The 21,797-nt window shown below is 42.2% G+C and overlaps 3 protein-coding genes across 3 annotated transcripts; all 3 read right to left on the reverse strand.

The window, feature by feature from the left end:
* Nucleotides 1–3,133: 3,133 nt before the first annotated feature.
* LOC142014072 (olfactory receptor 5AR1-like) lies at nucleotides 3,134–4,072 on the reverse strand. Its single transcript, XM_074996096.1, has one exon. The coding sequence runs from the start codon at nucleotides 4,070–4,072 to the stop codon at nucleotides 3,134–3,136; it is 939 nt and encodes a 312-aa protein (XP_074852197.1).
* Nucleotides 4,073–7,572: 3,500 nt separating this feature from the next.
* On the reverse strand, nucleotides 7,573–8,511 carry LOC142014968 (olfactory receptor 5AR1-like). The gene has a single exon (XM_074998298.1). It carries the CDS (start codon nucleotides 8,509–8,511, stop codon nucleotides 7,573–7,575), a length of 939 nt encoding a protein of 312 aa, XP_074854399.1.
* A 9,434-nt stretch (nucleotides 8,512–17,945) lies between these two features.
* LOC142014073 (olfactory receptor 5AS1-like) lies at nucleotides 17,946–18,884 on the reverse strand. The gene has a single exon (XM_074996097.1). It carries the CDS (start codon nucleotides 18,882–18,884, stop codon nucleotides 17,946–17,948), a length of 939 nt encoding a protein of 312 aa, XP_074852198.1.
* Nucleotides 18,885–21,797: the final 2,913 nt, after the last annotated feature.

The raw sequence follows: 21,797 nt of genomic DNA on the forward strand, positions 1-21,797 counted from the left end.
TGCTACGTGTCACTAAAGTATGGGATAATCTGATGGCAGTGTATATAATTTGGAGAATATCTTCAAAAATGGAGTGCACGAAGTTCCCTTGAATAGTTATAAAGTCAATATTGGAGACTAAGGGAGGCATCTTTCAATCATTTGTGAAACATATATGGTGAATTTGAAGAATGTGACATGACTATATGGAATGAGGAGCATGATTGCCACCCTCTTACTGATGGACTTTACATCACCATCCCCCTAGGGCCATCAGAAGGAAAGATTATCTAGTAAGTAGAACAGTGGCCTAGCACTGTGTAAATTGTGGCTGAGCTCCTGGCTCAGCTGCAGAGCTGTCTTCCTTCAAGATTAAATATATACTTTCTCTATGCCTCAGTCTTTGATCTGTAAAATGGAGTTAAAACAGCAGTTCCTAAGATGGAATTTGTGACAATAAGTACAATAAAGCTTTTTGAGGTGCTCAGAGGTACTGCATTCAGGATGGTCATATTAAGACCTACAAACATTTATAAAGCCTATTATGAAGCAGGAAATTACACTTACTCTCAGTCAGATTTGGACAAAGACAGACAAAAAGAATTTAGGATCCATGTTTTCATATTTGTCCTAATATACCCTGAATTAGTAAATTTGTTAAAATGATGCTTCCCAATATTTGGAATGAGTAGAGATAATTACATATTGTACAGACCAGCATTAACCAGCACTGAGAAAGACCCAGGGCAGGACATAATCCAGTCACCAGGGCTGCATATAGCAATGTGGAAGTGTCACTCTATAATTCCTTCAACAGATTAGTGAAAGAGGAAATTGACCTGTTAGTTGACAAGGGAAGCAGCACCATCGCCACCTCTTCCACTCCCACTCATTTTATCACTCTCCCCCTTGTCTTTGCTTTCATATTGAAAAAAAATCAAGATGGAGAGTTAATGCTCCATTCGAGTCATGTTGAATGTTTTAGTTGACTTCAAAAGAAATTTTGGGCAGTGTTTTCAGTTAACCAAACATTTAAGGAATTTTCAGATTGGGATTGAATTGAGCTGAGTTTTTCCTTAACTTTCCATGAAAACAAAAGTCAGCTATTACCCTAGCTCTCTCACATCTCAATTACATTTTCCTTTGTCATCCAATTCCCAAAGGAAGTCACCCAAGAAAAGGACAAGAACTCTGCTAGTGACAATACACAAGAAAGGAAGCAGAAGAAAGTGCAAGAAATACAAACGATTGCCCTAACAAGTCATCTAGGCAAGGTGCTGCTGCTGAAGCTGGTGGGGATACTGAGATGACAGATAGAAGAACATCTAGCAGATGAACAAGCAGGATTCAGGAAAGATAGAAGTACCATATAGCAGATATTGGTACTAAGATCGATAACAGAGAAAGCTCGATGAAAGTACAAAAACATCTACAATTGCTTTGTCAATTTAACAGTACAGCTCAAAACTGACTTGCGTGGTGCTGGAGTCTTACAGTGTGGATGTCAGACTGATATAGTTATTCAAGTATATCAAGACAATGTGGAGACAGTGGTGAGAGCATGTGGGTAATTGGGAAGGTGGTTTAGAAGGAGTAGAAGTACGAGACAAGTTGATCTGATATTGCAGAGTATCTTCGTCATGCACCTTGAGAGAATGATGGATAAGATCAAGGAAGAGGTAGAAGGGATATCAGTGTAATGGATGAGAATTAACAACCTGAGGTTTGTGGATGACATGGTTATCATTGAAGAAGATAAAGAGAAGCTAGCAAGAAAAATGCAGGTGTTAAATGAGGAAAAGAAGTGGTACGGACTGATTATGAGCATAGCTAAAACAATGACAAAGGTGTTTGGAGGTAAGAAAATAGGAAGGAAGATCAGTGTGGGTGGGATTGAACTAGAGAACATATAGAAGTTCACGTATCTGGGGAGGAACATGATGTATGATCTAGATTGTATGAAGGAAATAGCGAGTAGAATAGTGAAAGCAAGAGTGAGTTTGGAGGTGATGGATAAGATCTGGAAAAGCAAAGCGATTGCCTTAGGAACAAAGACGAACATCTTGCAAACGTGTGTATTCAGCAGCTTATTGTATGGAGGTTAGACATGGGAGATAAAGAAAGATTTGAAGAGAAGGATATTGGCGTGCAAGAAGAGTTGTTATAGAATGATCCTGAGAATAGGATGGATGCAGAAGATCACCAATGAGGAGTTACATTGCAAGATACAGCTGAAAGAGAACCTACTGTGGAAGGTTATACAATGAAAGGTAAAGCTATTTGGGCACATCTGCAGAACGAACAATGAGCAAAAAGTGAAGACCCTGGTATTTGGCATAATGCATGGTTCAAATAGGAGAGGCAGACCCCAGAGAGAATGGGTGGATAATATAGAAGATTGGTGTGGAGCTAGTTTACAGAAACCAAGCCACTCCGCAATGGACAGAGAAAGAAGGAAGGAAGTAGACCATCTTGAGCTTTCTTCCAGTCCTATGATTCTATGAAAGAATTTCTGTTGGTGAGAAAAAAGCCTTTTTGTACTATTTTGTATTTAGTTCTGCACAGAATATCACAGAGTAGCTAACCACGCCATGCTGTCTCTTGGAAATGTTACCCTTGCCTTTTCCTGTTCTCGTAGCTTAAAGTAAACCCTACTGTGATGGAAACAATCTTTCTTTTCCTTATGACAATCTCTACATCAACCTCGAAGAACACACAAAGGACTGTGGAGGATCAGGAGGGTGTGTAAAACACCCTTTCATTCAACAATGGAAATCACACACGTCACACTTGTAATTACAGAATGAAATCAACTCCCCTACAGAGTCAGGAGAGGTAGACTTAATACCCCTCTCTCCTTTCCTGATGAAAACAGCTCCATGCTTTCAAAGCATGTTACCTATATATGACACAATGTAACTTATATGAAACAAGTGCTTCCTTGAATTTGGCTCTGACAACTTCCTAAGGTAGCCTTGATCTCTACTGGGGCCTGCAGAATTGTTGGAATAAAACTTTTATTAGTATTATTATTATTAAAATAATAACAATATAATGTAGAATACTACTACAGGTTCTGTGAAAACACCATTGCCATATACTGGGAATTGAATTCACCTGTTTCTGCTCCACGACGTTACTGAGTGAAAAAGGTTCAAAAATTCCTTCGCAGTTCAATCACTGCTTTTCTCGCAGCACCCTTCACCTCACTGTTCCTCAGGCTGTAGATGAAGGGGTTCAACATGGGGATCACCAGGGTGTAAAACACTGAGGCTATTTTGTCCGTGTCCATGGAATAGCTGGAGGAGGGTCGTAAATACATAAAAAGGAGAGTGCCATGAAAGATGACCGTTGTGATCAAGTGACAAGTGCAGGTGGAGAAGGCTTTGCGCCGACCCTCAGTGGAGCGGATCTGCAGGATGGTGAAAATGATAAAGATGTAGGAAATGATGAGAATCACAACACTGCTCACTATGACAAAGCATGAGAAGGCAAACAAGGTAATCTCACTGATGCCTGTGTCAGAGCAGGAGAGCTCCAACAGGGGTGGGATGTCACAGTAGAAATGATTGATGACATTTGAGTGGCAGAATGACAGCTGAAATATAAAATGTGTGTGTATTGCTGCATCCACCAGCCCCACAATACAGACCCCAGCCACCAGCAGGATGCAAAGCTGCCTGGACATGGTGACTGTGTAGAGCAGAGGGTTGCAGATGGCCACGTATCGGTCATAGGCCATCACAGCCAGCAAGAGACACTCAAAGTCTTGAAATGTGATATCGAAGTACATTTGTAGTGCACAGGCAGTGTGAGAAATGCTTTTCCTCTCAGCTAAGAAATTCAGCAGCATCCTAGGGGCAATCACAAAGGAATAGCAGAAATCACAGAAAGACAAATTACAGAGGAAAAAATACATAGGGGTGTGGAGTCGGGGTTCAATAATTATCAACAAGACCATCCCTCCATTTCCCATCATGGTGATAACATAAATCAGTAGGAACAACCCAAACAGGGGGACCTGCAGCTCTGGACGATCAGTCAGTCCTGAGAGAATGAACTCGGCCACCACCGAGTGATTTCCCTCTTCCATCTCCTCCAAGCAGATCAGGCAGCTATGGTGATGTGGGCAGGTGAGTTTCTCAGGCCACCTATCCCTGCTCTGTGATGAAGTTAAGGGAAGAAAATCGGAGATCAGTTTCTTAATGGACACCCGTACCAGCTCAGGGAAGGGCTTAGTCTTCAGAGCCAGATGTTCACGTGTTCATTCCAGGTGTGCTATACAAGTCACATATGGAACCATTACCATGATACACAGGTTCATCATGCCACACGCATGCACTTTCCTGACCACTAATTCAGGCAGCAGGCCCTGACTTGTGACTCTGAAAATCATGTCTGTCTGATGAGATCCTTCTTTAGCTCAAGTGGTGGGGAGAGTAAATTAGAGTCAGTTGTTCTACCATCTTTGGGCAAGTTAGTTTGAGGTAAAGATTTCTCACTGTGCTTCCTATGCTCTTCAGGCGTCTGAAAATGGCATTTTCTTCAATTTTTATGAAAACCCAGGGAAAGCCGCAGCTTCACTGAAGCCATAATTGCCTATTTTTGCCAAATGAAGAGGTTCTTCTCTTAGTTCATGTAGTCGGATCTGGGGCTGACGTTTCATGGTGTCCATATGTGTGTGAGTGAGATACAGGACAAAAGGATGTACCTGTTGAGAAGAGAGATGTAGCTGAGTTGCTCCATTGACTGAAACAGTCAGTTTGGAGCATTTCAGAAGTTTTATACTGAGATTGGTGATGTATGGGACAAGCCTCCTGACGCCCAAGAGAATACCTATGCTCAGAAGAATAAACCAGCTAATTAATGTGTTCACAGAACCAAATCCACCTTTGGGGAAATCCTTGCCTTGGGGATTAATTTGATCAGTTATTATATGATGAAATTTCTACCAAAGTTACCAAGTAAGAGGTTGGGGTATATTTCATCCTGGTTTTTATTTTAGTTTTTACTGAGTAAACATGATCAAGAACTGGAGTATTTGTGGGGTTTTTTTTGGTTTCATTATTTATTTATTTATTCATGTGGAGCCCAAATGTTTATGGCTGAAAACATTCTAAGCTGCACTCCATCCTGTAAGTTTTGTGATGGTCTCTTGTCTTGATAAATTGCCATGTGACATCACCAGACTCCCACAACCATGGATCTGAAGAAGAGGTGAATGTGATATTTTCACACAGAACTGATAACTTGCATGGAAAAGATAATTGCATGAAAGATGGGACAATTCTATTTCTCTGCCCTTCAGTTCTGGGATCTCTCCAGTATAGGATCCTTCATGGACAGGGATTTTATCTTGTCCAATAACCCAGTTATAATACCAGCAGCTGCTGTGCATTGCAAACATGAATTCTCTTCCTATAGGTCCTAAGATTTGTCATTTTCTGAGACAGGGAGAAAGAGAGAAAGTCTTTCTGCACAATCTCTCACAGGGAGACTTACCCAGCAGCAGCATCTTGTTCATTTCCATCAGTCTTTTTGAGCTAGGTTACAGAGAATGTGCATTCTCTCCTCCCTTGCAGAGATGTCAAACAGTCAGACATGGCCTTACTAGACCTGCTACCTTTCTCATCTTGTGCCCACTGAGGATGTTCCTGATTGGTCTGCACTGTGCCCAGGTCTCACGGATATGGCAACATGTTTAAAAGGGTAACCAAAACATGGACACCACCCATTAGACCCGATCCAATTGATGGGAACCCAGGTGGTGTAAATCAGCACAGCCCCATTGAAAAGAATGGGACAGAACTTGAATTGACTTGAGTCGGATCATGTTTTCAACTATGAGCGGGACAGCATACCAAGATACGAGGTGGATTAAATATCCCTTACCTCTTTAAATCAAGACTGGAGGCTACATAATGTAAATGAAGACAATCAGCCAACCCCCATTTTGCTAATTGATGTAGCTACATAGAAGATAATGGTCCAGATCCTGAGATGGTGTAAATCAGCACACGGCAGCCAAACTCCAATTTAGCTTAAGGAAACAGCAGCACAAGTAACAGATCAGTGCAAGTAGGGACTAGGGCAGTGAGGAAGAGTTCTAGCTTTATTCTGGGCCTGAACCTCCATTTGCCCAGGGAACTGAAAACATTTTAGTGAATGGGACATGGTGATGTGTTCCTGCTATTTTTAGGGTCCCTTGGCTGTCACGTGGAGTGGTGGAGAGGCCACTGAGGAAGTAGCCTTCAACTGGGCATCAATGAAAGGGTTCTGAACAAGTTAATGGGCCAACTGGATAGTTTGGCCCAGGAAGACCCAGAAAAAATCAAAATTGTTGCCTCCAGGGAGGGAGCCCTGGGGTCTGACCTGATAACAGGTCAGGAACTATTTGAAGAATGTGCACATTCAGAAAGAGAAGGAATGTTTGTGAGAGAAAGATGCTGTGCTGGTAAAGGCCTCTACATATTAAAATGGGACAGTTGGAGATTTTCCTCGCAGAAACCCCTGCCCAGCCACCTGGTCATGCTAGGGAACAGAAAATGTGCTTTATCAGCCTGTCTTCCAGTGGTGTCACACAGGAGAGGGGGTTGTTAAAGGAGGAGAGAGAAAAAATATTCTCATTAACCCTTACAAGAAACAATGGGCTTCAATTGCAGAATACGAACTTCTGGCTGAAAAAACACTTTGTAACTGTCAGAGTGGTTAAGAGCTGAATATATTGCCTCGGGAGGTAGCAGAATCTCCATCACTGAAGATTTTTAAGAACAGGTTAGACAAACACTTGTCAGGGATGGGCTAGAAGATGCTTCCTCCTGTTATGACTGAAGGGGAATGAACTAGATGAAATTTTATGGTCCTTTCATGTACAATGATTCTATTGAACAGCAGTAACTCATAGCTAACCTGATGATGAGATTTAACTATGTAATATCTGATATGACCTATATTTCTCTTTAATTTATGTTCAGAGAAAACTCACACTTTCTGTGCTCTTTTGTATCGGGTTCCGTGCAGATAGCCACAGTGAAGGCACCCACACTGCACTCTCTCTTGGAAAGTTTACCCATGCTCTACTTTGTATTCTTGTTCCATTAATTTAAAATAAATGCCACGGAAAGAAACTTTCTCCTCATTCATCGACATCAACTAGGTGACAAACTCTACAACAACCACAATGAGCACATAAAGGGCTGCAGAGTTTTAGGAGGGTCTGCAAAACTCCCCTTGATTCAATCACAGAAATCACATACTTCACACTGGCATCTACATAATGAAAGCTGTTCTTCGACAAAGAAAAAAGAGATTCAATGCCCCCTCTTCTTCCCCAGTAAAAACAACTCCATGATTTCAAAGTATACAAGTCTTCACCCACACACAAATAAAACAAGTGCCTCCTTGAATTTGGCTCTGGCAACGTCCTAATGAACATCAGGTGTTGTTGGAGCCTGCAGGCATTGTGATAATAATAATAGTAATAATAATAATAATAATAATACAAGGAGCTCCATGAAAATATATTGCAAGAAGCTGGGATTTCAAATCACATCTACACTCCCTGTCACTCAACCAGTACTGAGATAGAAAAATTCAAGAAATGGTTAGGAGTTTATTCATTGCTTTCCTCAGAGCTTCCTTCACCTCTGTGTTCCTCAGGCTATAGATGAGGGGATTCAACATGGGAATGACCAATGTGTAAAACACTGAGGCTATTTTATCTGTGTCCATGGAATAGCTGGACGTGGGACGCAAATACATAAAAAGGAGAGTGCCGTGGAACATGACTACTGTGGTCAAGTGACACGAGCAGGTGGAGAAGGCTTTGTGTCGACCCTCAGTGGAGCGGATCTGCAGGATGGTGGAGATGATATAGATGTAGGATAGGATAACAGTTACAATGCTGCTCACTATAATGAAGGAAGCAAAAGCAAACATCACAATCTCATTGATGTGGGTGTCAGAGCAGGAGAGTGCCAGCAGTGGGGGGAGATCACAGAAGAAATGATTGATGATGTTGGAGCTGCAGAATGAGAGGCGAAATGTCAAAGACGTGCTTATCATGGCATCCACCAGACCCATAGTATACACTCCAGCCACCAACTGTTTACAACGCTGCTTGGGCATGATGACCAGATAAAGCAGTGGGTTACAGATGGCCACATAACGGTCATAGGCCATCACAGCCAGCAAGAGGCACTCAATATCCTGAAAAAAGATCAAGAAATACATTTGCACAGCACAGGCTGTGTAAGAAATGCTTTTCCTCTCAGCTAAGAAATTCAGCAACATTTTAGGAGCAATTATTGTGGAATAGCAGAGATCACAGAAAGACAAATTACCAAGGAAAAAGTACATAGGGATGTGGAACCTTGGGTTAATTGTGATTAATAAGATCATCCCTCCATTCCCCACCAGGGTGATAACATAAATCAGTAGGAACAATCCAAACAGGGGGTCCTGCAGCTCCGGACGATCTGTGAGTCCAAAGAAAATGAATTCAGTCACTTCCGAATGATTTCCCTCACCCATCTCCGCTGATCAGAGATCAGGCAGCTACAGTGACATGGGCAGATGGATTTTTCAGGGAACTTATCACTTCTCTGTAACAAAGTAAATGAAGAAATACAGAGACCAGTTTCTTAATGGACACCAGTACATGCTTAGAGAAGGGTGTAGTCCCCAGAGCCATATTCACACTTGTTCATTCCAGTTGTGCTGCACAGTCCACACACTGTAATAGTAAAAAGGTGTGAAGGTTAATCATGATCCACTCCAGTTCCCTAATTCAAGCAGCAAATGGTGACTTGTGACTCTGTTCTTAGAGAATCAGGGTTTAAACCACCTCTGTCTGAAAAGATTGCTCCTTTGCTCAAGAAGGGGAGAGTCAATCTTTCTACCATCGTCAGGCGAGGTGAGCTCCATGGTTTGGCATATTATTTTTTGTTGTGCTGATGAAGCCTTTCAGCATCTGAAAATGGCATTTTCTTTAGTCTGTATTAAAAAACTGGGAACGTGTTGGTCTCAGTGACTACATAGTTGCCTATATTTTTGAGTCAAAGAAGTTTCTCCTTCTGCTCATGTGGTAGGTGCTGCGGCAGAGGCTTCTAATGCTGATGTTCTTGAATTCAATAGTTGCTGATTATGTGCATATGTGTGTGTGTGACTGTGATGCAGGACAATCGCACATACCTGCTGCCAGGAGAGAGATGTGGTGATGTTTCCGCGTCAACAGAAATTGCTCGGAGCATTCAGAAAGCTTTATACAGAGGTGTGTGGTCTGTGGGATATGTTGCCTGAACCACTGAGAATACCTGTGCTCAGAAGGACACACCACTTAATTAATGTGTTCAGTGAAAAAGTCACCCTCAGCATAACTCATGTCTTGGGGATTAATTTGGTCTGTGCTTTCCTCCTATTTTATTAAATCATGCAATTTGAGACACAGTTACATAATATCAGGGTGGTGTGTAGTTCCTTACATTATTTTCAGTTCAAGCTGGGTATTAATTAAGCTTGACCAACAAATGGAGGGTATTGTTTTGTGATTTTTGGGAACAGAACGCTTTTGGCCATAAGCATAGTACTTCAGCTCAGAAATACCACAGTTGCCTCACAGGTACTAACTATATCCCATCATTAACTGCCATAGGCAAGGTCCCAGGCTGGACTTTATTCCCTGTGATGCATGATGGGCAACGTTTTTGCAGGTCTTCCCTGGAACATCACCCACCTCCTGAAGCCATGGACTGGAGAGAAGTTGAGTATGATATGTTGAAGGAAAGCTAATAATCTGCATGGAAAAGATAATTGATGGTAATTCAATTCTTGTGCCCTTCATGCCGTATTCTCTGTAGTTCAGGATCCTTCATGGCCATAGATTTCATCTTATCCAATAATCCAGTTATAACACCAAGAACTCTTATGCACTGCAAATATTAATTTTATTTCTTCAGGTCCCAGAAGTTGGCAGTTTCTGAAACACAGATAAGCCCATTCTGTGCATTCTCTCACACTGAGATTTTTCAAGTGGCAGCCTGTTGAGAGGAGAAACTGCTTCTGTAATTGTCCAGCCATTCCCAGTCTTTATTCAATCCTAAACCGATGGTGTCAAATTTACAAATGAATTGTAGAACTGCAGTTTCTCTTTGAAGTCTGTTTTTGAAGTGTGTTTGTTGCAGGATGGCTAATTTTAAATCTGGTTACTGAGTGTCCAGGGAGGTTGAAGTGTTTTCCTACAGGTTTTTGTATGTTGCCATTCCTGATATCTGATTTGGGTCCATTTGCTCTTTTATGCAGATACTGTCCAGTTTGGCCAATGTATATGGTAGTGGGGCATTGCTGGCACATGATGGCGTATATCACATTAGTAGCCGTACAGGTGAATGAGCTGCTGATGGTGCGGCTGATGTGGTTAGTCCTTTGATGGTGACGAAACAGTTTGACAGAGCCAGATGTGTGCCCAGAAGCCACCTGCTGCAAGACAGGCCCAGCAAGGAAAATAACAGAACACCACTGATTATCACCTACAGTGCCCAGCTAAAACCTCTCCAGAGCATCATCAGTGATCTACAACCTATTCTGGACAATGATTCCTCACTGTCACAGACCTTGGGAGGCAGGCCAGTCCTCGCCTACAGAGCACCAACCTGAAACAAATTCTCATGAGTTATACACCACACCACAGTAACTCTAACTCAGGAACAAATCCTCGCAGTAAACCTTGACGCCAGCTCTGCCCACATATCTACTCCAGCGTCACCATCACCATGGACAGCTCAGTGCTGACAAAAGTTGTGGATAGGCTGCTGCGGTAGTGGCTGACCATTGCACTCTAGTGATGTATCAGAGAGGGGTGAGGCTTCATTAAAACATTATTAATTGCGTGAAAAAGGCTCTGAGGGTTTGGAGAGGGGAATTCTTCCCCTGTTTGAACATTTTCCCAAAATGTAGACTATATTCTTTCCTTGGAGAACAGGAGCAGATGGATCTCAAATTTAGCTAATATCCTTTATGGAGGAGCCCTGGCTTTGCTGAATTTGAGCCTTGTCCTAGACACCCTTGGAAAGCCTTTGTCATGAACTGTCTCAGATTTGGAGGTAGATCCAGCCAACCCAGAGATCTGGCCACAATTTAACAATGTTCTTATCCATGTAAAACACGCTAAGAACAAATGCTGTGTGGGTTTTTTGGCAGTGGGAGGGATGGAAGTAAAGAGTTGCATGGTGATAGAACACTTCCACATTCCCAGAGAATGTAAAGGGTGTCTCTGTGCATTTCCAGGGTTGTTCCCATGGAATTTATTCTGGTTGTGCTATTGGTATGCTTCACAGACAGTAAACCTCTCGCATTTTAAGTTTCATATATTTCTATATCAAAGAGGTAGCCATGTTAGTCTGTATCTTCGAGAACAAGAAGTCCTGTGGCATCTGGCAGTCTATAAGGTGCCACAGGACTTCTTGTTGTTTTCATATATTTCTGTAGTTTATGTAGTTTTTGTCTCATATTTGGGGGAGCATGGCTTATTGAGGAGCTGGAATTCTTTGTGGATATTTTTGTTTTCTTTTTTATTTTGTATGGCTTTTTAAAGAGAACTCATCATTTGCCAATCAGTACGATCCTTATAAATCACATGTGGCAGTACTGTATGGGCAGTTATAAAATGAGAACTGTATGCTATTACTAACATATATTCCAAACTGAAGCTAGCAAATAGGTCTCTCTTAAACAAGGGAAGGTGTGCTATGCTGAATTTTATATTTGAGCAGTAAACTTGTCAGAGTGGATCTGCAGGAGGTTGAAGTTTATGTAGATGTAAGAGAGGAGGGTGGTCACAAAAACTGCTCACTACAGTGTAATACATGGAAGCAAACAACATAATCTCAGCGACAGGGGTGTCAGAAGAAGACAATGCTAGCAGTGGGGCAGATGTCCCAGTAGAAATGACCGATGATGTTGGCATAGCGGAATAACAGGTGAAACGTAAAATCTGTGTTTATCACTGCATCCACCAGTCCCACAGTATGCATCCCCACCACCACCTGGTTACATGGTGATGCTACAGAGCAGTGGGTTATGGATGGCTAAGTAATGGTCATAGGCCATCACAGCCAGCAAGAGACAGCAAGTCCATGGGTTAACATATTATTCAGGAGTAAATCTTGGTTGTTGTGCTAATTAAACTTTTCAGCATCTCAACATGGCATTTTCTTTAGTCAGTATGAAAACGCAGAGAACATGTTGGCTTGAGGGACCACATAATTGCCAATAATTTCCAACCAAAGAGGTTTCTCATACAGCTCGGGTGGCAGGAGCTGTGATGGAGGCGTCTAATGCTGGCGTTCCTGAATTCAATAGCTGCTGATCATACACGTATTTGTGTGTGATTGTGGTGCAAGGCAATGACATATGACAGGAGATTGATGCAGTAAAGTTTCCCCTTTGGCAGAAACTCTTTGGAGTATTCAGAAAGCTTTATACTGAGACACGTGATCTATGGAATATGCCGCCTGAAACAACTGGGAATATCTGTGCTTAATTAATGTTCTCAGTGAAATAAAGCCATTCTCAGTGCAACTCATATCTTGGGGATTAATTTGGTGTGCTCTTTTCCCCTATTTTATTAGATGATGCCATTTCAGTCACAGTTGCATAGTATGAGGTTGGGGTGTATTTCATGATATTGTTTTCAGTTCAAGGTGGGTACTAACTAAACCTGATTGACAAATGCAGGGTTTGTTTGTGATTTTTGGACACAGAAAATTTTCTCCAAAAACACAATACTCCATCTCAGAATTATCACTGGGCCCCTCAGATACCACATCCACCATTCTCCACTGTGGTCCGAGTCCAAGCCTGGACTCCATTCCCTCTGATGTATGATGGTCTCTCCTCTTGATGAACTGCCCTGGAATATCACCTGCATCCCAAATCAAGCATTGGAGAAGAGCAGAGTAAGATATTTTGACATAGATCTTCACTAGTCCTCTAATTAGATCTTTTCTGTTCCTTAAATTTTTATGAGTAAGGGTGCTCAGGGCTTATAGGCACTGTGCCTAGGTCTGGTGGCTATTGATAGACATGTTAATAGAGGTTACCTTAACATACAAACTACCCATTAGACCAGATCCTCTGATGGAATATATAGCTCTTTTTCCATTGGAGTTACTGGCCATATACTCAGCTGGTATAAATCAGCATAGCTCCATTGAAGCCAAAGGGCGAGATCTTCAAAGTGCTATGAGTCTGAGCAAGTTTTTTGACCATGAGAGGAAAAGCAGACACTGAGATACAGTGGATTTAATGTCACTTTCCTCTTTCAATCAAGTCTGGTTAGGTTTCTATACGGTTTCTAGTTCTAATGAATGGGAGAGGTACCAGGCCATGTGTTACCAAAAAGTCATACTAGAATTTATGTATAATTTAAAAATCTGCAAAACTTAAATGAAGTCTTTGAACCAACCAAGTTGGTGCAAATTTTCACAACTTCATTGAAGTAAATGCTCCAGGACCATAGCTGTTATAAATCAACATACTGCCTTTAAACTCCTTATTGGCTAAAGGAAACTACAACGCTATGAACAGCTCAGAGGTGACATTCTTCTCACAGAGAACAAGAACAGAGGGATCTCATTTAGCTGGTATCTTTGATGAAGGAACCCTGGCTCTGCTGAATTTGACCCCTGCCCGAGGCACCCTTGTACCTTTGTGATGAACTCTTTGGGATTTGGATGTGGATATACCCAGAGATGACCACAATTTAAGAATGTCCTTATCCTTATTAAACATGCTATGAACACATACAGTGGGGGTTTTTTTTGGCAGTGAGAATGATGGGAGTAAAAGGCTTCATGTCAATAGAATACTTTCACATTCCCACAGATCACAAAGGATGTTTCTGTTTAATTTAGGGGTTGTTCCCACAAACTTTGTTTTAAGTCTGTTGCCAATTATTATGGGCTAAGGCCATAGCTACACTTTTCCGGTATGCTTCAGAGAAAGTAGTCCCAACACACTTTATACTTCCTTTCTATCAATGGCTGATGTGTTTTTTTTCTGCTATTTGAGACAGCATGGCTTGCAGAGGAGCTATAATTCTTTGTGGGAGGTCTTTTTGTTTTCTCTTTTATTTGTATGGCTTTTAAAGCATAACTTGTAATATATTGTTTGAGAACCCAAAATCTGCTGATCAGTGTAATCCTTATAAATCACGTGTCAATATTGCATGTGAAACTATCAATTATAAATTATAAATTGTATGTGAAATTATTATTATAGAGAATTATAATTCTGTATAATATTGCTAACACATGTTCCCAACTTAAGTTAGGACACAGGTCTTTCTTAAAGAAAGGAACGAGTGCTATGCTGAATTCTGTATTTAAGTGGTAAAGAAAGGAGTTCTTGAACATACAGACTCACTCCCTCTTACCGTGTAGTGATGTTACAGGGGCAATTATGGCCTTTTAAACCAGTGCCATTGCTCACTGTCTGAACAATGAGAATGCTGGGGGCTTGTTTTCACTGTGCCTAGGTCTGTAGACATGCATTCACATGCTTAATGGGATGACCACAAAAGAGACATTCTCTACCTGTGTAAACATGTATCCATCCATTGGAATCACTGGCCAGATACTCAGCTGGTAACTATCAGTAAAAGATCCAGTAATGTGAAAGGGCCAGATCTTCAATTGCTGTGAATCTGAGCACATTTTCGATCATGAATGGGAAAGCAGACCTAGTGACATGGTGGATTTGATGTCACTTAACTTTTTAAATGAAGATGAAATGTTTTCTGAAAGAGCTGTTCTAGTGGTAATTCATGGGCAAGGTTCCATGCCATGTGTTATGAGAACGTCAGATTAAAAATCATGAATCTATGGAAAATCTGCATACTTTACATGACATCAGTGGACCAGTCCACATGGTGTAAACTGAAATAGCTTCAGAGAACTCAGTGCTCCAGGTCCCGAGTGGGTGTAAATCACAAAGTGACATTGATCTTCAGACTGGTGAAAGGACATTGCAGCACCACGGACAGCGCAGTTTATGTAGGGTCTGGTGGAGAGAGGAAACACTCCTGACTGGCTGCTGGGCCTAAACGTACATATGCTCTGACATAAGGGTGAAGCGATGGTGAAAGCTGGTGCTGTATGGCAGTAGCCCAGGGAATCTGAAGCCGTTTAGGAAATGGGACTCTGTGTTGTGTGGCTGCAATTCTTAGGATTACTGGGCTGTGATCTGGAGTAGAGGATGGGCCACTTCTTCAATGGCCTAAAATCAGATAGCAGTAAAAGGAATCTTAATAAAGTGGCCCTAATGTAGAGGGAGGCCAAAAAGGGCCAAGAGAATGAAAAACTATTCCATCTAGGAACAATCAACTTACAAGAGCACAGTCACTGTTTAAAATCTATGGATATACACAACCAGAATGCGTATTTGTGAGAGGTGTCCATCATGCTTTGACTGACCGCTTAAATCATTAAAGGTGTCCCTTGCAGATTGTGCTAGCTGCAAACCCCTTCCACTGCCCAACCACCTGGTCATGCTAGGGGAAGGAAAAATGTACTTTATCCCACTGACCTGTAGTGATGTCAAACAGGATGGTTGTGATAAAGAGGAGGGAGAAACAATGGTTTCCTTAACCCCAAAAGATAGGACAAGAAACACTGGGCTGTAATTACAGGAAGTCAGGTTTGAGTTGGAGATTTGAAAAAATCTCTCTTAACTGACAGAGTGGTGTAGCCAGACAAAATCTCCCCACTACAGACCAGCTTTTGCCTCCCCTCTAAGGTGCCTCAGAGCACACAGGGCACTGAACAGCACAGTCTTTGATGCCTTCCTAAAGGTGCCCAGATGTGCTGGCTCATCGTGACCCTGAGAGACTGAAAACACAGATAAAAGGCTAACAAGCCAACTGTCAATAAGGGGGCCTCAGGAAATTACCCCAGCTGGCATTGATGGATTTGATGCACCCACACAGCCACCCCAGAAAAGGAATCTCCGCCCTTGTAAAAGAATGTCCTGTACTCCCAAAATTGCTTATCTCCTGTCTTACAAGTGCAAATGAAGTAAGAATTGCACTTGTAAAAACTGCCGTCACAAAAGACAGACCAGTACGATCTGGCACCACTGATAAGAAAGAGGATACGTGACTCAAGGGGTATAAAGACGGGCCCAGCAGCACTCTGACTCTGAGTGCATCTTCACCAACTACCTGCTGGTCGGGTCAGGTGATTGTCTCCCAAGGTCCGCAGCTGGGGACGCCCAACCTCATATTCATCTTTCCGCGGAATTGAGTGACCGATCCTGGCTTGGCTACGCTGGTATCGAGAGACACAAGGAGGGTAAGATATACCCATATTAAGGAGGGTAAGATGTACCCATATTAAGGTCTCCTTTTGGTGCGCACAGTTAAAGAATTAGAGCTCTATAGATAGATGCTGTTGCATTAAGACGTCGTGGTATTGAATTGTAACGTAACCTGTTAACACCTGTACTCTGCTAGCATAAAGAAGTAGACAATAGCCTTTTGTAACCACACGCTTATAACTGTAGCTTAATAAACTTGTAGCTAGTTAAGATCTAAGCCTGACTGCTGTACTCTATGTCACTCCAACACAGCCGGCACAATAAAAGAACTTTAACCGTTTGGTTACCACACCCTGGCCGTAGGTGAGAGTGCTAAGAGCCTAGCGTAGAGTTGTGCCACGTCCACAGGGCAGACTTCTGGGGCGCCTGTCAACCAACCCTGGTTGCCTGCTGCGACGGGACAGTGCGTCCTAGTAGTTAAAGTCTCGGGTGTGGAAAGGCTCTTACTGCTACCATTGGGGCACCCGTCAACCAATCTTGGTTGCCCTCTGCAAAGGAGCTCCCTGCTCTAGCAGTAAAAGACTTGAGTGTTTAGGACTCTGGGGCATCCATCAGTCCGGCCCAGACTGCCCGCTGTGACGGAGCCCTGCGCTCTAGCAGTTAAAGACTCAGATGGTAACAAGGGCATAGTTGGTACCTCACCGCACATTACCCAGCCACCGGCTAACAGGTGGTTAAAAGCTGGGATAAATAACAGTGAGAGGTTGTGAAATCTCCATCTTTGGAGATTATTAAGAACAGGTTAGAGGAACACATTAGGATAACCTAGATGGTTCTTGGTTCTGCTATGAGGGCAGGAGGCTGGACTTGATGATCTCTTGAGGTCCATTACAGTTCTAATATTCTATGATTCTTTGGAAACAGCAAGAACTCATGGCTACCCTGGCAATGAGATAGAAATATGTTACAGGTCATATGAACTATTTTCCATATTAAAATATTTTGGGAAAAATCTCACCCTTTCTCTGCTAGTTTGAATTGAGTTCTGTGCATACTGTCATCGATGAAGCACCCACAAAGTGCTCACTCTTGGAAATCTTATCCTTCCTCTTCCTGTTGTTCTTGTTCCTTTGACTTGAAATAAACCCCATTGAAAGACAATTTTCCCTCCTCATGCATGGATATAAACCTGGTGATAATCTCTATAAGAACAGTACAAAGTACAGAAACGTCACAGAGTGTCATTTGAGAATGCAAAACTCCCATCCATTCACCCATTAAAATCACTGCAACAACACAATGAAATCAACCCTGTTACAGGTGGATAAATTTAATGCCCTTCCTCTTCTTTCCCAGTAAAAACAGCTCCATCATTTCGAAGTACATAAGTATATACAAACTCGCACATACAAAACAAGTTTCTCCTTGGGTTTGGCTTGGGCAATATCTCAATGAATTCAAGGTGTTAGTCAGGGCCAGCCAGGGTTTTCATACAAAATATTATTATTATTATTATTATTATTATTATGATTATTATGATGATTATTATTATTATAATATACCCAGAGCTCTCAGAAAATATATTGCAATAGACTGGGATTTGAAATCACCACTCTGCCCTCCCCATCACTTCACTAATACGGAATTAAAAAAATTCAAGTGTTACTTGGGAGTTTATTCATTATTTTCCTCAAGGCACTCTTTACCTCTGTGTTCCTCAAACTGTAGATGAAGGGGTTCAACATGGGGATCAGCAGTACATAAAACACTGAGGCTATTTTATCTGTGCCCGTGGAATAACTGGAGGTGGGTCGCAAATACATAAAAAGCACAGTGCCATAAAATATGACCATTGTGGTCAAGTGACAAGTGCAGGTGGAGAAGGCTTTGTGCCGACCTTCGGTGGATTGGATCTGCAGGATGGTGGAGGTGATATAGACATAGGAGAGGATGACAGTTGCAACACCACTTGCTATGATGAAGAATGAGAAAACAAACATCACAATCTCATTGATGTGGGTGTCAGAGCAGGAGAGCACCAGCAGTGGGGGGAGGTCACAGAAGAAGTGATTGATGATGTTGGAGCTGCAGAATGAGAGTCGCGATATCAAACATGTGCTTATCACGGCATCCAGCAACCCCACAGCATACAATCCAACTACCAACTGTTTACAAAGTTGCCTGGACATGATCACCAGATAAAGCAGTGGGTTACAGATGGCCACATAGCGGTCATAAGCCATCACAGCCAGCAAGAGGCATGCAGCATCTTGAAAAAAGGCAGAAAAATGCGTTTGCATAGCACAGGCACTGAAAGAAATGCTTTTCCTCTCAGCTAAGAAATTCAGCAGCATCTTAGGAGCTACCAGTGTGGAACAGCACAGATCACAGAAGGACAAATTACCAAGGAAAAAGTACATGGGGGTGTGGAGTCTTGGGTTAACTCTGATTAAAAAGATCATTACCCCGTTTCCTACCAAGGTGATTGAATAGATCAGTAAGAACAATCCAAACAAGGGAACTTGCAGCCCTGTATGATCTGTCAGTCCAGAGAGAATGAACTCAGTTACCACTGAATGATTTCCCTCTCTCATCTCATCTGAGCAGAGATTAGGCAGCTATGGCAAAGAAGGAAGATGGACTTTTAAGGCAACTTAACCATTCTCTCTAATAAATGAAGAGAAGAAAAATGGACACCAGTTTCTGAATGAACATCTGTACATGCTCAGGCAAAGGTGTAGTCCACAGAGCCAGATTTTCACACATATTCATTCCAGTGGTCTACACAGTGCACAAATTTTTTTAGTACAAGGACACACATGCTAATCATGGCCCACACATGAGCACTCCGGTTATCTAATCCATGCAGCAAATAGTGACTCTGTTGTGAGAGAATCAGGATTAAGTCCGCCTCAGTCTGACAAGAATGCTCCTTAATTCAGGAAGGGGAGATCATTCCCAAAATTTTTCTACCATTTTTGCATGAACTGAGTTCCATGGGTTGGAAGATTATTCTGGGGTAATTAAGCTTTTCGGCATCTCAACACAGTATTTTCTTTAGTTTGTATAAATACACAGAAAACACTTTGGCCTCAGTGACCACTTCATTGCCTATAGTTTCCAACCAAAGAGGTTTCTCCTTCAACTTTAGTGGCAGGAGCTGGGCACAGGCTTCTAATTCTGGGGTTCTTGAATTCCGTAGCTCCTGATCATGGGCACGTACATGTGTGTGACCCTGATGCAGTACAACAGCACGTACCTGCCGACAGGAGAGAAAGGTGGTAATGACTTCTCTTTGACAGAAACTGTTTGAAGAATTCAGAAAGCTTTATACTGACACACATGATCTATGGGATATGCTGCCTGAAGCAACTGGGAATACCTATGCTCGAAAGGTCACAACACTTAATATGTTCAATAAACCAAAGCCACTCCTGGTGTAACTCCTATCTTGGGGATTAGTTTGGTTCTCTCTTTTCTCCTATTTTTTAAATGATGCAATTTCAGTCACAGTTACATAGCAAGAAGCTGGTGTGTATTTCCTTATCTTGTTTTTAATTCAAACTGAGTACTAAGTAAACCTGATCAACACATGGACAGTTTGTTTTTGATTTGTGGACACAGAAAGCTTTTGGCCAAAACCGTAATATTTCAGTTCAGAAATACTGTATGGGTCCCCCAGGTACAACATCTCACCATTCTCTGCTATGGGCCAGGTCTCTCCCTGGACTCTAGGCCCCATGATGAATGACAGTTTCTCCTCTTTTTGAACTTCCCTGGAACATCAGCCATGTTCCAAACCACCCATGGACTAGAGAGGAGTGGAATATATGTTGATGGAAAGCTGATAATTTGCATGGGAAAGATAATTCATTCCAAGATGGGATTATTAAATTCCTGTGCCACTTCTTGCATAGATCTCTCCATTACAGGATTCTTCATGGCCATGGATTTAATCTTGTCCCCATAAACAGTTATAACACCATGCATTGCAAATATTAATTCTCTTTCTACAGGTCACAGACCTTTGCAATTTCTGAAATACAAATAAGGCCATCCTGCTCATTCCCTCACATGGACATTTTCCAGGTGGCAAACTATTGTTCTTGCCCATCAGCCTGTTGATTAAGCAAAAAGAGAGTGTGCACTCTCCCCTGCCTACTAGGCAGAGAGGTCCTCATTAGTTCTTCTATATTCCTCAGTTTTGCCCACTTAGGTTGCTCAGGGCATATTGCCACAGTGCTTATGTCTGGAGACTATTGATTGATATGTTAAAAGAGGTCATCATAACATAGACACTACCCATAAGACCAGATCCCCTGATGGAATAAATGGATGTCTCTCCACTGGAGTTACTGGGCAGATATCCAGCTGGTATAAATCAACATAGCTCCATAGAAGCCAAAGGGACAGATCTTCAACTGTTGTGAATCTGAGCATGATTTGTACCATGTGTGGGAAAGCGAACCTTGAAATATGATGGATTTAATGTCACTCGTCTCTTTAAATCAACACTGGATAGTTTCTCTATGAGAGGTTCTAGTTGTAATGAATGGGAGAGGTTGCACACAATTTTTCATGAAAAGGTCATTCCAGGAATTATGAATAATTGAGATTCTGCACAACTTAAAGGAAATGAGTCAACCAACCAAGGTGGTGTAAACTGACATGTTTTCACAGAAGTCAGTGCTACAGATCCCCAGCGGGTGTAAATCAGCATACCTCCTTTAAACTCTGTACCGGGCAAAGGAAACTGCAGCACCATGGACAGCTGAGGGCTGAGAGCTAGTAGCGACCTACTACGGGGCAGCAGTAAAAGAAATCAGATCTCCTTAGTGGCCCAGCTTCAACGGAAGGGCCAGCAAGACCCAGAGAAGGCAAAACCATTCTGTTCAGGGAGGAAGCCCTGGGGGTATGGCCCAATACCAGGTCAGCAACTGTTTAAATACTATGGGCACACACAACTCAAAGGGGTGTTTGCGAGAGGTGCAGGCCCTGCTCTTACAGACCTCAGAAGTCATTAAAAGGTACCCTTGGATATTATGCAAGAAGCAACCCCTTTTCTCTGCCCAGAAACCTGGTGGTGCTGGGGAAGGGAAAATGTGCTTTACCCCTGTGTCCGCTAGTGATGTAACACACAAAAGTGGGACTTCATCAAAAGCTTCTTCATTTCTTAAAAAAGCACTGAGGGTTCTGAGAGGGGAATTTTCCTCTTGTTTGAACATTTCTCCAAAATGTATGCTACATTCTTTGTGTAGAGAATTAGAGGAGAGGTATTTCAAATTTAGCTGGTGTCATTGATGGGGAAGCCCTGGCTGTGCTGAATTTGACCCCTGTCCCAGGAACTCTGGGAAAGCCATTATCATGAACTGTCTAGCATTTGGAGGTGCATCCAGACCTCCCAGAGATCTGACCACAATTTAACAATGTTCTTATCCATGTTAAACGAGCTATGAGCAGATGCTGTGTGAAGTTTTGTTTATTTGGTTTTTTCTGGATAGTGGGAG

Source organism: Carettochelys insculpta, chromosome 6 (assembly GCF_033958435.1).
Source record: "Carettochelys insculpta isolate YL-2023 chromosome 6, ASM3395843v1, whole genome shotgun sequence".
Classification (NCBI taxonomy): domain Eukaryota; kingdom Metazoa; phylum Chordata; order Testudines; family Carettochelyidae; genus Carettochelys; species Carettochelys insculpta.

Excerpts from the sequence above, each read along its gene's own strand:
- LOC142014073 (XM_074996097.1), bottom strand. The coding sequence starts at position 18,884 with ATGAGAGAGGGAAATCATTCAGTGGTAACTGAGTTCATTCTCTCTGGA.
- LOC142014968 (XM_074998298.1), bottom strand. The coding sequence starts at position 8,511 with ATGGGTGAGGGAAATCATTCGGAAGTGACTGAATTCATTTTCTTTGGA.
- LOC142014072 (XM_074996096.1), bottom strand. The coding sequence starts at position 4,072 with ATGGAAGAGGGAAATCACTCGGTGGTGGCCGAGTTCATTCTCTCAGGA.